The 17,365-nt window shown below is 36.3% G+C and overlaps 1 protein-coding gene across 1 annotated transcript in view; it reads right to left on the minus strand.

The window, feature by feature from the left end:
• The window catches only part of CCDC178 (coiled-coil domain containing 178), a 301,909-nt gene that overhangs the window by 271,262 nt on the left and 13,282 nt on the right, over positions 1–17,365 (minus strand). The window contains exons 4-8 of the mRNA XM_040984659.1: positions 16,079–16,164; positions 12,464–12,664; positions 8,189–8,409; positions 3,882–4,024; positions 3,070–3,223 (exon numbers count right to left, since the gene is read on the minus strand). Coding sequence (XP_040840593.1) covers positions 3,070–3,223; positions 3,882–4,024; positions 8,189–8,409; positions 12,464–12,664; positions 16,079–16,164 — 805 coding nt within the window. The remainder of the gene's footprint in view (positions 1–3,069; positions 3,224–3,881; positions 4,025–8,188; positions 8,410–12,463; positions 12,665–16,078; positions 16,165–17,365) is intronic.

Below are 17,365 nucleotides of genomic sequence, written 5' to 3' on the forward strand. Positions count from 1 at the left end.
TTGAGTGCTTAACATGCACTCCTAGAAAATCTAGCTTAAAGGTTTTTATAATGTGCAAAATGCAGAAAAATTAATATATCTAATCATCATTTTCTTATCTTTCTTAGAAAGTATTGTAGTCCTCAAATGATTCCCATAATTGCAAAATTTCTAACATAAATACATTCACATTTCTTATCAAAATAATGTTATTACAGTACCAAATAAAGTAGGGTCAGACATAATTTCAGAGATAACAGAAACATTTTTTAAAAGATTCACACAGGATAAATTTTCCCACTTTGATAACACTTCCAAAGAGATTTTTTATGCATAGCAAATTTCATCATGATTGTCAAATCAAGACCCACAATGATTTAGCAGCACTATTATTATTTTTTAATGTATTTAATTTGGGCCCAGCACAATGAACTAGTGGCTAAGTCCTAGACTTGTATGTGCCATGACCCCACGTGGGCACCAGCTGTGCTTGCTGCTCCACTTCCTTTTCAGCTCCCTGCTTGTAGCCTGGGAAGGCAGTAGAGGATGGTCCAAAGGCCTTGGGACCCTGTTCTTGTGTGGGAGATCCAGAAGAAGCTCCTGGCTCCTGGCTTCAGATCAGCTCAGCTACAGCTGTTTTGACCATTTTGGGAGTGAAGCAGTGACAGAGGGGTTTTCTCTCTGTCTCCTTCTCTCTGTGCATCTGCCTTTCCAATAAAAATAAATTAAAAAAAAATTTTAATGTGCTATATTTCTCGGGTATTTATAATAGTCTCTGATTTTGGAAAGCTACATTAATTCTTCAAAATAATGAAGATCTATGTGAATGCCTAAACTCCATGCTCCACGACGCTCTTCTTAGGCTCACAAATATATATCTTAATATCTCCACTCTTCCTTCGTTCTTTCTTTCTCCCTCCCCTAGTCCTTCCTTCCATTCATCTTTCCTCCCTTCCTTTCTTTTTCTTTCCAATTTTCAATTTATTCATCGGTTCCCTTACTTATTCAACAAGCATCTATTGATTGTCCAACATGGAACAGGCACTAAAAGTAATGGGAAAATTTACTATCTTACTAAGATTTTATTATAAACTTCACAGTGATAGATCAGCCAAAAAATAAATTACAATTGTAAAAGACAATGCAGTAGTACAGTTGCAAAATGAGTATTCCTATAATTGTACTATCAAACCAGAGAAAATGACTTTTACCAATATTTACTTAAATCGCCCATGTATCAGGGTACAGATCAAGAATTAACAAAACTGAAATAAATTTGCTACTTTATGAACATATCACAATCATTTTAAAATCAGTGGAGATGAAAGAGTAACTTGTCTAAACTTGATCCCAGGCTGATTTAGCATAGACAGTTTGAATTCTAGAAAGTTACAAGAAATCTGGTAAGGGTTAGACCAATTACACACAAAAAAGAAGATGGATCATGGTCATGCTTTAGAATTGTCTACCACAAAAGATAATTTCTATCCCACACAATTCATAAATAAATCCACATTCAATAACAAGTTTAAAAACTCTGAAGGAAATTAATGAGGAAGATAGTGCTGTAATTTATATGGAGTATGACAGGTTCCAAGCAATGTGACCCTGCAAAGCTGCACAGGGTTGGAGAGTTCATCATGACGTGTAATCAATATTAATTATTGAAATATACATAAAGGGAGTTGTTAGGTAAATTGGTCCAAGCAGACAGAACAAAGATGTGCAAATGGATATGAGATCTACACAGCTTATAAGTGTAATATATGATAAAAAAACAGCACTACACTCTAATATAATAAAGGTGTGGCAACAAATTAAAGTGGAATTAATATTTGTAGTTTGTTTTTCTGTGAGAAAAAATTATAATTTGAACCATTCTTCACATCATACCAATTTATAGATCTCATACAGATTTCACATTTATCGAGTGAAATATACACTACAAATTCTAGAAAAATGTATTACTTCTGAACTTCTTAAATACAATATAGAATAGAGGAAAATTCTAAGTTTTGAACATTCTAAATCTACTTTCTTCTAAAGACAGTACAGGAATATAGAAAGGAAATTTCAAAAACCTAAGAATGAGACACCTTAATGACCTTAAGGTAAAAAGAAATTTCCTAGAGAAGTTTAGAAAAATATAAAGCTCAAATGAAGTACTTGTTAAAATACAAAGGTTTTCTCATTAGAAGTTACCATAAGGAGTTGAAAATAGACCATGTGAAGAAAGTATTAACATAAGTATCTTTAAAATGTTTGGTATCCATAATATACAACAAATTCCTACAAATCAACAAAAAGACAATCATTCAACAAATAGGGTTGTTGAGTATGGTTTTTTGTTTTGTAGGAAATGTGATATACATGATCAACAAACATTATAATACATACTCAGTTTCATTAATAACTACCGATTAATAAACCATGGTGAAATACAACTAAAAGATCTTTTAATAAAAAAATGACAGAAGAGTATCTTTTCAATTTAGGTAGAAATGCAAATTGGCAAAGGAATTTATTCATTTTTTCCCCTTTCCTACTTTATAATTTTGTTTAACTGCAGAGAAAGGCACATGCTGGAGAAAATACTTTCAACTCCAGGAAACATGAGTTATGAATAGAAGGATGGAGTGGTTCCAAGCACAAAGACTGAATACAGACCACTGTTGGTTTTACATCTGAAGGGAACCATCAGCCAGAGAAAGCAGGCAGTCTCTGAAATGAATGGCCCTAGACAGACAGCCACCAAGGAAATAAGAACATCAGCTGAGATCTACAGGAAAGGAGTCGTGTCAGAACTGAAGGAGCCTAGAGCAAAATCCCCCTGCGCCTGCAGTCCACATGAAGGAACACAGGGCTGCAGCCCCTTGATTTCAGCTTTGAAAGATGGGGAGCAGAGGCACCACTGACTCATGGACTCTGTACCCAGGCTGCTCATGGTAAGTGTGTGCCCATCTGTTGCACAGTAATACAACACTGACATTGTCAGAAACTCAGCTAAGTAGTAATTAGTGATTGACAGAGGGAAACTTTGAACAGCTTATAAATGAAAAAAACACTTGTTTTAAATATAAAAAAACTCACAACTTTGGATAAACTGGCTACTTCATTCCTTGATGATTTTGTTTCCTTTATTACTTCCGTCACTGCCTCTTCGTGCTCCTCAATGTCAGTGTTAACATTGTTTATTGAACTGATGTAGTGATTGAATAGATTGGCAAGCTTATCTAACTCTTTCCTAAGGAGAAAAAAAAAAAAACAGCTGATTTTATCCGCCTTAAAAGAAAACTGCATTTAAATTAGCTTCTGCCTTAATAATAGGAATTAGTGGAGTTTATTTCTCCCATTTCAAAGCAAGTTCCCAATTCCTAAAAAAGAAAAAACAAAAAAAGAAAAGAAAAATAAGCTAACAAAAGGAGCTAAAAGAATATCATAAATACAAATGTATCAGAACAAATAAAGTAAAAAATCAATTACTGGTATGCAAAACATATAATTAATCTACATATTAAATGTTTTATTGATAATCAAATAAATCCAAATATAAAATAATTGTTTTATAACTCATACATTGCTATATAACTTGTTTAATAATAAACTGTGCTAGATTTTCTAAGGCAGTCACTGTTACAAAGTGGGATGTATATTGTTACAGCATAGCTTTAGGCAATTTGACAATATGTGAGGAGGCTTAAAGTTTTAATATAAAGTTTCAGGAATCTAGAGAATTTCACATAAGCACACAAATGCAGTTTCATTTATGTAGCAGATGATACAACATAGTAGCTTAAATTCTTTTTGTATTTAACTGAAATTTTAAATGCAAGCCATGTGCTACTTTTTAATGAATATTCTACTGCTACATGCAATAGTTAGCAATTGTGAAAAGTTTTTACTTGTAGTTGTTGATGCTTGCTTCATCCTTAAGAATCTCTTTTTCAAAATCTTCCTTCAATTGCTTAGACTTAAACTTAGTGTTTTCAAAGTCTTCTAGAGCTTCTTCAAGATCTCCATGAATTTTTCTACACAGCTCCATTACCTGAAATTGAAATACACTTTTGCTAATATATAAATGTTAAAACTTATTTAAAGAAAGAAAACACTTTAGTTTTAATTTAAGCAGAAAAGTCTCTCCTACACAATATTCTATCTACTGTTCAGGAAGCATCTTTATTATATAGGCATCAATGCTGTGATGAAACAAAAGTTACTGACAAAAATAACTTTATATCCTGGTTGACATGGATTTCTTAATTAAATAATGTTTTATTCTAGATTTTTTTTTTCATGAACAAACACTACCTTAACTCTCCTCAGCCTGGAACAAATACATCGGCTCAGTATAAACATGCAAAATATCTAGCAGGATTATTTTTCTTCATTAATGCCACAATATTTTTTTATCTCTCCCCCCTATCTACTTGACTTTGTCTCTGCATCACTTTACTTCTACATAATACTCCCTTAGACTGCATAATTCATTATTCAATTCACCATCAATTCTGTGAACATTATACACAACTTGATACGCACCACCTCATGAGATACACAACTGTTACAGTGGTGAAGCACCCAGTAAGGAAATGTCACATTCTGAATTATTTTCTTTAGATGTTGCTAAAAGAAAGACATGCTGATCCAGAAGGCAATGATGTATATTTTAAGGAATTTCTTTAACACTGATTCCCATATCACTCTCCTTAAAGGTGAACAATTGTTACTCTCACAAACTGTAGACCAGATGAGAATCCGTGTTCCAACATCTTTTCCAACATTTCCAAATTCTATTTTTTCCAAGAAGTCTTTCCTAATTGACAAGCCAGAAGGTAATTCAGGCACATTTTGCTAAGATATGGTGCTGTTTGATTAAACTGCTTCATTGTGTGAGTTAGAAATTGGGGGGATTAACTACCATGCAGAGGTTGCAAAACTTCAGAGAATGATTCAAAGTTTCAATGCAAAAGGATGCTACTTCCCACTTAGTCCATTTCAGAGAGATTTCCTAGAATATGCAGCCAATAACTCCCACTCACATCTCCTTAGAAACATCAGGAGGAAAAGCAAATGGCAATATGCAGGAGAAAAAGGATGTTAGCTTTCTTGTCCAAGGTGGAGAAATAAGAATTCATCCACAGTGCTGCTGCCACTACAGTGAAACACGTTGCTAGATGTGCTGTGGGGAGTGACTCAGCAATCACTAGTTAACATCAAAAACACGGATAACTGTGACCTGGGATACCCCTGAGGCACTTGTCCAAAGAAAATTTGTACAGCACACACACACACGCACGCACACACACACACACACACACACACACACACACACACACAGGCTCTGTAGAAAAAGTACATGGGTAATTATACTTTGCAGTGAATCAGTGGTTAGTTACCAAATATTAGATGGCTAAGAAAGCTAATATAGTAACTAGCAATTTGTGAAATATCTACTTGATAGAACATGGCAAATAAAATGTGGAAGAACAGCTTTACTATTAAACTAAAATAATACCAGGCTACAAATTATAAAAAGCTACGCAAAACAGATTATTCATGTAGATAACAAGCAACAAAGCAAATTGCTTAAAGACAAAGGTGTATAAAATATACACATTTTCCTTAGCAATAAATTTTTTAAAGACTTATTTATTTTTATTGGAAAGACATATACAGAGAGAAGGAGACACAGAGAGAAAGATCTTCCATCCAATTGTTCACACCCAAAGTGGCTGCAACTGCCAGAGCTGAGCTGAGCCAATCTGAAGCCAGGAGCCAGGAACTTCTTCCAGGTCTCCCTTGCAGGTGCAGGGTCCCAAGGTTTTGGGCCATCCTCAACTGCCTTTCCAGACCCCAGACAGGGAGTTGTATGGGAAGTGTAGCAGCCAGGATACAAATCAGCACCCATATGGAATCCCAGTGTGTGCAGGTGAGAACTTTAATCACTAGGCCACCACACCAGGCTCAAAAATATGTCAAATTTACATTAATGGTTCTCTTTGGTGAAGGTGAGTGAAAGAAATTGAACTAAATGAGATATTTGATAGTTTTATTTACTTTAAAATTATCAAACCTAAATAGAACAACAAATCTACATTTGTTCATTTCACTATAGATGTAAATGATGTTCCCCTTACATGATTTCAAAAAGTTAAACATTCATTGATCACTAAAAACACAATGCATGTGCCTGGCGTGGTAGCCTAGCAGCTAAAGTCTTCACCTTGTATGCACCAGGATCCCTTATGGGTGCTGGTTCTAATCCCAGTGGCCCCGCTTCCCATCCAGCTTCCTGCTTGTGGTCTGGGAAAGCACTAGAAGACAGCCCAAAGCTTTGGGACCCTGCATCCATGTGGGGGTCCCAGAAAAGGCCTTCAGAGCGGCAGTATTGCATTTTTTTGTAACCACCCCCTTACCCTCTAAAGGCCTGTGATAAGGAGGGGCTTGCTATCTTGGTCGTGTGTTCAGTCTCTCCAGCACTCTTGACTCTTGGCCACCTCAGTTCCTGCCTGTTCTCTGGCTTCCCATGGACAGACTCCCAGGACAGGTAGTCCTTGAGCACATAGACATACGGAGTATGTCTGTATTCCTTACTCTCTGTTCATGGCTTTGGCAGACAGTAGAGATGTTAATGCTAAGATCATCTGTATTTCTAATTTGCGTGCTTTCAAAAGTTCCAGGAGAGGTGAGGCCTAGCAGTAATGGAATGTGGACAGAGAAGCCAGGGAAAGGTGAATATAGCTTTGTAAGTGTGCCCAGCTTGTTCGCTGTATGTTTCTTAGGATAACTTATATTCCTGGGGGGAAATGGGACACATAGGTCTTCAGTTTAATGAAGTTTATGTCTTCAGGGTAATGTCCATTTGTTCCTCTCAGGGTTTCAATTCAGACTGGATTGCCACATGGACTTGTCATTTGCTAATATCTAGTGGGCCCTGTTATCACCAAGTTGGGCTTATTATACCCCAGACTTGTCTGGCATGATCTCACTCACATTCCATGACATTCATATCATTTCATGAGCAATTAAATTGTTAATTTCTGCTTGGCATTTCCTTCCATCCATGAACAGCTTTTACAAAGGACTGGGCTGCAAGGTGGCATCTGACCCAGCAGTGAAGCAGCTGCTCAGGATGCCTGCATGCCACATCCGAGCGCCTGAGCCTAGCTGTTGCCTCTGGCTCGAGAGTCCAGCTTCCCCAATGCAAAACCTGGGATACAGCATGGATAGCTCAACTGGTGAGCTATTAAAGGAGCAGCTGTGGCCAGGTCACTGACAGTATTATTTCAGGGGTGAGCCAGTGGGTAGGTTCTCATTCTCTCTCTTTCCACCTTCTCTGCTTCTCCAACTTTAAAAAAAAAAAGTATTAGAATTCCAAAAATCATGTTAGTAGGTTATTTAAATGTTAAGCATACATCATGGAGTTCAAATGTATATGGAAAAACAGAATTAAATGATAAGTTTATTTGGGTGTGAAATATTTTGAAATCCATACAAAGAGTTCTACACACCATAAAATTCTCATAAAATTTCTAAAGATCCTTCATAATGGATTTCAAATTTTTGTACTAAAATAACACTTTCCTAAAAGGAATTGAGAGGCAAAAGACACACACACACATAGACACACACACACACACACACACACACACACACACACACACACACACACACACTGAGATAAAGAGGAAGAAAATGGACAGAAGTGAGAGTTTCCATCCACTGGTTCACATCCCAACGTTTGAATTAGCCTGTAGGTCAAAGACAGGAGTTGGGAGCTCAATACACATCTCCCACATTACCGGGCAAGGACCAAACTTCGTGAGCCATTACAGGATCTGCATCAGCAGGAAGCTGGACACAATGCCTGGAGTGGTGGAAAGCGGATGCAGGTTCTTCAGTCTGTGGTAATCTTGCCCTAGCTGGCAGCTTAACTGCTACAACAAATGCCTGTCACTGAAGTTATGTTTTCACTTTTCACAAATATTTTGAAGTACAAAATGAAGGAAGGGAAGACCATCCACTTAAATTGCATGCCAATACACTGCATAGTTGTAGTTGTAATAGTTCAGTGAATACTTCAGGAAATAAGTAACAGATAGACTTCCACTGAGAATGAAACCTTCTGATATATGCTAAGTTTTTATGGTTGAGGTGCTTTTGTGTAACTAATAATTAGTGAGAAACAGCCATTTAGTTATTCATTTACCTCGAATTTTTTTTGGTAACATTCCCTCAGAGCTTCCACTTCCAGCTTCTGCTTGGCATCCAAAAGAGGGATTTGATTCACCAGGTAGTCTATGTCTGCTTGAATCCTCGCATTGGCTTCTTCCAGTCTCACCTTGTGTTTCTCTATCAGTTTTGCTTCACGGATTTTATCCTCAAGATGCCATTGTAATTCAATAATATCTCTCATATAAGCCTCATGTTCTAGACGGAGGATAATCAGGACAAAAAAGAATCAGAGTGTAAAATTTAAAAATATGATTTGTAAATTAATAGTTTATTACAAATTTCATTTATTATGACCACATCTAAAACAGTCACTTTATATAAATGTTGCAAGAAAACGTGAAACAACAGGGGCATTCCAAAACCACCTGGAAATAAAATGGTGAAGTAAAATGGAAACAGCAGAAAAGAAAAAACACAAAAGGGTTACTATTTTCTCGTGATACAATTAAAAGCAGGGGAGAATTAACTGAAAGTTATGAATGATAAATATTAACATAAAAATAGAACAATAATCTCACAACAACAAAGAAACAGCAAGAAGCTGTTTAAATCCAACAATCATAGCGTGAACTGAGTTAGGGCTGATAGGAAGAAATTTATAAACACTATCAAACAACATGTAAGAAAATTGAAATAATGTTTTACTAAATAGGCATGAACCTTCCCAAGCTATTATGCTACTTTTAAATATTTTATTTGCATTTACATTTTCCTTATGTTGCTGTGACTTCTTCCATGTACTTCATTCCGACTTCACATTTAGCTATTATCTTTCTCTCCTGAGTCTAAAATATAACTTGATAAAATATTAAATTGCTAAATTTACATAATACATTTTAACTCCTAGTACCTGTTTTTGCTTTCTAGTTCTGAAAAACAATTCTTTACCCTTCTATTTTCTTAATTTTTTGAAAGGTATAAAGCACATCTATTACAATCACATGTATAACCAATATCTGAATGTATTTTTAGTAAAATTCTGTGTTTAGTTCCTACTGAATCACACTCATTGGGACTGGATTTTGTGTGGTTTATGATAAGTGACACCATTCCTCTCTTTTAACTTTATCTGAGTTCATTTTTTAGCACCCAGGTTGAAACTTTAGTCTTAAAGAAAATAAAAAGTCTTTGCTCCTACCAGACACCTGGCTTAACTGCTAACACAGAGCACTTAAACAACTGCTACTTAACTATTTCAGACACATCTAAATCACAAGCATGTTTACAATCAGTACATTAAGAATACTCTGCAAAAACTGTTTTCCTCCACTGAGTGAGACAGTCCAGTTTCCCTGACACTCAACCTGAGTGACATGTTATGTATTACTCTTATGCTGGGGATGTTGGCCTTTGCATCCTGAGCTGCATGACTTGATCTTTAATTAGACCTGCCACCTTGGGTTAGCTTCAGCTTTATTTCTGGTTTCCTGTATCTGACAGATATATCAAAACGGAGAGCCCCCAGGACATCAAAGCTTTGAGAATTCCCTCAAGACTGACTCTCACAGCGATGTCTACTTACTTTCGAAGTTTCCATTCCAAATTGAAAAAACTGGTCCTCGTGTAGTTGACATTTGCTTGACATTTGCTTGACAACTTACCAAAGAATTTTAAATGATTCTTAAAATCAAAATACATTTACATATCTGGAAATTGATATAGCCTTGATATCATTGAGTTCTTCCCTGATTGCAAAGTTGAAGTTATAGCTGGATATTTTAACTGATAAAATTCTAATTTCACCATGATGTAACTAATTCTAAAAATTTTTCTAAGTACAATGAAAATACTTTAAAAACAATGATTTTAAAATAGACAACAAAAAGAAATCACAAAGGGTTTAAAATTTTTTCTAATTAGAAAATAACAGTGAAGAGATCATTTTAATATACATTGCAACAACAGCAAAACAATTCAAATTAAGGCGCAGTTACAAGGTGCAAGATACCACGAACCAAATGATTTTCACTATCCTCCCTGTGGATAGATATTTTCTTGTCTGATAGATTCTCAGTTTGATGTTTCACTTATTTTGGTCAACATTTAAGAGAAGAAGGGAAAATCAAACTGTTTTAAGCCGGCTCCCTGAGCAGCATACTGTTTCTACCTATCCTTTGATATTCTGACCATTTGCCATCTGAAAGACATATGCTTGGGAAGCTGCTAGCCAAAGAGAATTACAGACACATGAAGCAGACGTGAACCAAACAGCTTGGAGCCAAACCACTGATTTTGCAGTCTGAAGGTATGAAGAATTTCCCTTGGCAAGTCCATGAATCCAGGAGTCAGTCAAAATGACACTCTCTCTCTCACACACACACACATACACTGCACCACTGAGTTGATACACATAGCTTATTATATTATTACAGTAAAACTTAATAATTCAGATGTCAATGCAAAAGACATTAAGTAAGATTCTAAGTTTATTAATTACTGAGACACATTGACCTATTAGTGGCACCCTGATGAGCATTTACAAGGGGATAATTATCATTTCTGAAAGGCCAGCAGCCCAAAGCTCTCAAAAGCTTCCTCTGCTCATCCTATATTGATATTCCAACTCCCTGCCTTGAGCATCTCTCTTTCATGGGACGTTTAAAATCCTGCCCACTGGGATGAATTCCAATTTCCCTTAGCATTTCCCATGTTAGGAGAGGAATGCAGCAGAGCTCCAAGTTCTGTCAACATGTTATTCAAATCCATTCATACACCAGATATGATTCTTTCTGATTCCATTAAATGGTCATGAAATCATAAACATAGGTTATGAAAAAAACAATGACTCTATAGAAGCAAGATAATGGCAGTACCAGGGGAATCTGCAGATGCTTATTGGGCGTGAGATATGTACCCTTCGATTCTGCAAGGGAATACTTTTATGGGCATCCAATTTGGTAATTTGTAGGATCATACAGTCCCCAATGGGAAACCTATGTCTAGTAATCTTTCTTGAGAGTGAAAGAACAGCATTTCTGCTACATAAGATGAGTAGCATTGTGGATTTCAGGAGCAAGATGTAATAGACTCAGTGAACAAGCAGAGAAAGGCAGTCAGGGCTATAAGTACCCTTATGCTAGCTATTCTTCTCTATTATCTCCCCATGGCCTCATGCTACTGATCCTCATTGGCTGAGCCAATTATTGTAAAATATATCTTTTTTGGTATGACTGACTGGATGACTTGGCAGAGTAACACTGAGACAGAAACACACAAAGATAGATACATAGAGAACTTGATGTCTTGGTTACTCCCCAAATGTCTGTAACAGCTAGGGCTGGGCCAGATTGAAGCCAGGAGCCTGGATTTCTATTCATGTTTCTCAGGTGGCCAAATAACTTGCCCCAAACCCACTAGCTTTCCAGACACATCAACAGGAACCAGGATCAGAAGTAGAGGGGAGCCAGGATTTGACATAGCACTATACAGGATACAGGCATTCCAAGCAGCAGCTTAACTACTGTGTCAAAATGCCCACCCTGCTAAACATATCTGTCACATAGCCCAATATGAGTCAGCTTCCTGGAGCACAAAACAGATCATGTAATTGCAAGTAGGGACTGGAGGGTGGGGAGTGCTGTGAAGGAATGAATCTGCAGGCATGACAAGAAAGTGATTTCATAAACAAACACAAAAAAAGCTAGGGCCCATCGCAGAAGCCTAGCAGCTAAAATCCTCACCTTGCACATGCTGGATAGCATATGGGTGTCAAACTAATCCCAGCTTCTCCAGTTTCCCATCCAGGTCCCGGCTTGTGGCCTGAGAAAGCAGTAGAGAACAGCCCAAAGCCTTACCTTAGGACCCTGCACCCACTTGGGAGATCTCAAAAGGCTCTTGCCTCCTGGCTTCAGATAGGCTCAGCTCTGGCTGTTGCAGCCACTTGGGTAACGAACCATCAAATGGAAGATATGTCTGTCTCTTTTTCTCCTCTGTATATCTGCCTTTCCAATAAAAATAAGAAAATCTTTAAAAAAAAAAAAAAGAGTCCCTGGGCCTCAAAGTCCTCCAGGGTGTGATCGCAAGGACAGAGCTAGGCATTATCCTTCTAAAAAGAAATTCTAAATATGACATCATGCTTAATGGTAAGACTTTTATGGAGGTTAGGAGTTTTTACTATCTCAGGCAAGAGTCTTGGTCTGTACGTGAAATTATGTTACTCTGGACGCTAAGGTTTTTATGGAGAGCTACAATTATTTAACTGTGTTGTGCCAACAGAGTAAATGACAACATGGAAAATTCTTACCATTACCTTTCTGTACAGCAAGTGGGAGTTCTTGAAGCTTCCAGATTGACCAAGCATCAATCTTCAGGCTGACCTTTTTCTTTCTTATCCTTTGATGCTTCAAAGCCTCCTCAGCTTCAGCCCGGTCACTTTCTAGACATTTAATAAGATGGATGGCTTCCGAAAGCAAAGTTTCCATTTGTTGCCTTAATTCTGGACACATTTCATCTTAAAATAGAAATATGTAATCACATTTGTTAACAAATCAACCCAAGTAACAGGAAAACAGGTCATCACTTTACTAAAGTATTTTTCAATAGTAAACAAGAGAATTACAAAAAGCTGAATTATGCTGTGATATGGTTTTTATAATGCAACAACCTTTGACAGATTTTTCAATGGACATTTTACAATCAAAATAGCTAAATCTCAGAAGCAATATAATTTTTTTCTAAAGAAAAACACACATTCTGTTCCCAAGATATGCTATAGAATTTTTTTAATTATACCTGTGCATAATTACATAATAAATATCATAATGACTATATAAGATAAATATTGAATGTATTCAAATGGTTCCTAGAAGGAAGGCATTTTACATTCTTCAATCTTATCAAATAACCACATCTTTTCATAGGCTTGCCAGGAATTCAGCCTACCATTTATTCAGGTATAATATAAATTAAGTCCTCCTTATTGAGAGACAGTGTTCATTAATTTTTCATGTGACATGCTTTACTTTAGAGATTTGGAGGTAAGGCAGACAGACACAAGTCTTATTCCTGCAAAGAATAGCTTTGGCCAAAACTCAACATGACAAGAATATGTAGCCTTCAACACTGTGGCACAGCAAGCTGAAATGCCACCTGCAAAGCCAGCAAGGCACAAGATCAAGACCCAACTGCTCCCCTTCGAAATAGTTCCCTACTTTGTGCCTGGGAAAGCAGCAGATGCCAGCCCAAGTGTCCCATGGGAGATCTAAATGTAGTTCCAGACACCTTCTGCCTGGTCCAGTCCTAGCCATTGTAGCTACTCAAGGATTTGAAAAGTGAACATGACAGATTTTTCTGTCTATCTGTATGTCTGCCTCCCTCTCTCTCTTCATTCACTTGCTTCCTTCCTTTCTCCATGTGTATGTGTGTCTGTGTGTGTGTCCCTTTCTCTCTGCCTTCAAAACAACTAAGCCTTTTGTTGTTGTTGTTGTTGTTGTTGTTATATATTTCATGAGATTCATCCAAGAAGTTCAGGACACCAATTTGCAAGGGTAAATTCCATTTGTGAGGACAAAGATAGATCACAGATAACCCTGGGGCTGAGGAATGGCCCTGATTTTTGGCAATATCTATGAACCCATAGCTTCCTGATCAACATGTAAACACAAAATATCAGGACAGACAAGGCTACCAAAAAGCTGAGGTTGAGGCAGTCACTTGACCTGGAGGCTAAGATGCAATTCAGGACACCCACATCCTGTATAGGGGTGCCTGGATGCAAATCCTGACTCCAATTCTGATCCAGATCTTCCTGGTATCACACATCCTGGGAGGCAGGGAGTGATGACTCAAGTGGTTGGTCCCTAGACACCCATATGTAAGACCTACGTTGGGTTCTAAGTTTGTGGTTTCAAGAGGACCTAGTTCAATTTGTTGGATGTATCTGGGGAGTGATATAGTGAATGGGAATTATCTGTCACCTCTGTCTGTCTGCCTGTTCAATAAATTAAATACTTTCTAAGAGCTGATGTTAAAAAAATATGTAGTAAAAACATCAAGAAAAAAGTTTAAAGCAACTCAATTTCTTTGCTTTCTTTCCTTTCTTTCTTTTCTCCACCTCCCTCCCTTCCCTTCTCTTTTTCTTGCTGGTTTTGAATAATAAATTTAATAATTTGCTGTTATATGATATTATTATTATATAATGGGTCCAAAATGGTTACAAGTGCAAGTTCAACAGTCACACAGTCTACTTCTCATTCAGTGGTATTGTCCAGGAAGTTTGGTGCGGTCTGACAGAATTTTGGAGAGAACAAATGTCTATTCTAATGCAAAACGATTTTTTTTCTAGAATATTTCTTCATTTAAACTTTTTTAATGTATTGCTTTATTTTGCCAAATTCTACTGTATCCTAGGCACTTTGTTATTAATTATCTTTTAATGAAAATATGCTTATAGAATACGTTGTTCTATATATGAACATTCAACAGAGGTAATGCCTTGTATATATACATTCATATATCTATGTGCACACATACATGCTGTATCATTATGTTTTTATTATGTTTGAACAAATTTATTTTATTCTGTCCCTACAATAATATTCTCAAATAAATGCCTGTTACATAACTTGAGTTGGTTGCAATTCATTGTGTATAAAATCTAATTATTTTCCAAATATTATCTCAATTAGTTTTGCTATTTCACGTTGATTTATCAAGGATCGACCTGCAAGTTTATTTTTTGAACATGCTAAGCTACAATAAAGCTCCCTCATTCTGCTATTGTTTTATGCTTTAGGCCAAATGTACATGTTTAGAGTCAACATATTTGTAATTCATTTAACTGTGACTGTAACAATTAATATGTTCATATCTTAGCATATGTCATTTGAAAACTTGATAGGCAACTAATGGAGTTGTCATCTTCTTTGTAGGTAACAATTGCACAAGGAAAACATAAATGTAGCTTTACTGTTGGCAAAACATTTCAACAATGAAATACTTTTGCTATTAAAAATTCTTACTAGGTGTTCTTCACTCATTTTTTTTCTCTGCCATGAATTTTTGTGGCAAGGGAAAAACAAAGTCTTAACTGTAACCCCAGCAATATATTTAAGCAATGAACATTTGTGCTAGTGGTTTTGATGCCCATGTCGCACATCAGAATGTTTGGGTTTGACTCCTGGCTCCACCTTGGAACAGCAGCTTCCTGCCAATGCAGGTTTTGAGGGATGGAAAAGATGGCCCAAGTAACTGGACTGCTTCCACCCACGTGGAAGATCTGAATCTCAGTCTCAGTATTTGGTGGCAGCTTAGCCCAAGGCCAGCTGTTGCAGATATTTGGAAAGTGAATGACCAGATGGAAGGTTTTCTATCTCGCTGTCTTCCTCAATCTCTCTCTCTTCCTTTCTCCCTTTTTCTTGCTGTACCTCTGTCCCTCAAATAAAAAAAAAAGTAATTTTTAATTTGATAAATATGGCAGGATAATTTTAACACACATATTACACCATGATATAAAATGTTTTGCACTTTATAAATTGTGGTAAAATTATTAAGTTGCAGTATCCAATATCGTAGCCATAAACCTCAAGTTACAAATGTGAGTTAATTAAGATGAAATTTCAAAAGTAAGTTTCCCAGCCTCATTGGACACTGGCAGCTACTCTATGGATAAACAAAAATATGGACACTTTATCACGGAAAGTTCTATTGGACAGAACTACAGTTTACTTCCTGAGACATGAACCAGTGTGTTCTCAGTACCCTGACTAACATCTGGTATATAAGAGTCATCAAGAAACAGTTTTCTGCTCATAGAATTATGTAATCATGAAACATGGCAACTATGAACATCTGGAACATATTAAAGCAAATAAATTTTAAACAGAATACAATTACACATTCCTCTAAATATGAGGATAAACACTACCTCTCTCTTGTCCTGGCTGGACTTCTTTATCTGACACAGCAATACTCCAATCTTCTTTCAAGTCTTTCATGGAAGAAGTTCTGCTCCTATTTGATGAAGGAGGTTGTGCTTAATGGAACACATTTTAAATAGCACTTTTATGTTGAATTTCAAATGTTTATAGTAAAAACATACTATATATGGCATTACCTAGTGAGATTGACAATTAATAGTAAATTAATTGAAATTTAAGATTTTTCACACATTACTCATTTAAAACTGTAATTTTGGAAAAAGAAATCAGCCTTTTCTAGAAATTGTTGCTATAAATGAAAAAGGGAATTAACCAAGAATAATGCAGATGACCTATTTCTCTAATATCAATTTAGCATTTTCTGGCCAATCAATACATATTATAAGGAGTAAAAATAACACCTCAGATTTATTGTTAGTAAAACATTAATTAAAAAGTTAATAAACTGTTAGGCATATACTCAAAATATTGTTTTCTTCCTCAAGTATCTTTGTAGGTAAAGTGCTGTATATTATATGAAATATTTCTCTATCAGCATTCCTCTGGTGTCATTTTAGAGTCCTCAACTAGCCTTCACTGCTTTATGTTTAAAAAAAAAAAAAAAGCTTTGCTTTTTATTTTGTTTGTACAGCAGCAAGGTCACTGCTTGGAATGCCGGCAATGTCTGGCTCATGTCCTGGTTGTTCCATGCCTGATCCAGTGTCCTGTTGATGCATACCTCCATAAGGCAGCCAACAATGACTCAAGTATTGAGTCCCTGCCACCCACATGGGAGACCTGACCCCAGTCACAGCAAGGGTAGCTAGCTGGGGACTGATTCCATGGACAGATTTCTCTCTCTCTCTCCCTCTTTGTCAACCTGTCAACCCTTTCCCTATTTTTCTCAGTCTCTTTCTCTCTTTTCATCTCTTACCCTTTCAAACGAGATGAAAAAATTTGAAGTGCTTTTTCTCTGATAAAATTTGAGAAAATTGGCATTAATAACAGAGAAATTCGTTTTAAAAATTTTTCATTCTAGTAATTTTTGCTCATTACAGAAATATAATGAAATTAACCAAAGAAAGTAGTGTATGGACCCATTAAAAATAAGCCCATATTAGTTTAATTTCTCTAGCGGTAACATAGAATCCAACAACCTTACGATATCTTAATTGTTATGAAATTAGAGTCATACAATTTTGTACTCTAATTTCATTACATAACATTATGTTTGGTAGATTTTATTATTGTTTCACATTTCTTATGACTGTATAATATTTGTTTTGATATTGTGT

Source organism: Ochotona curzoniae, unplaced genomic scaffold (genome assembly GCF_017591425.1).
Source record: "Ochotona curzoniae isolate NIBS_2020 unplaced genomic scaffold, NIBS_Ocur_1.0 contig_43, whole genome shotgun sequence".
NCBI classification, from domain to species: Eukaryota; Metazoa; Chordata; class Mammalia; order Lagomorpha; family Ochotonidae; genus Ochotona; species Ochotona curzoniae.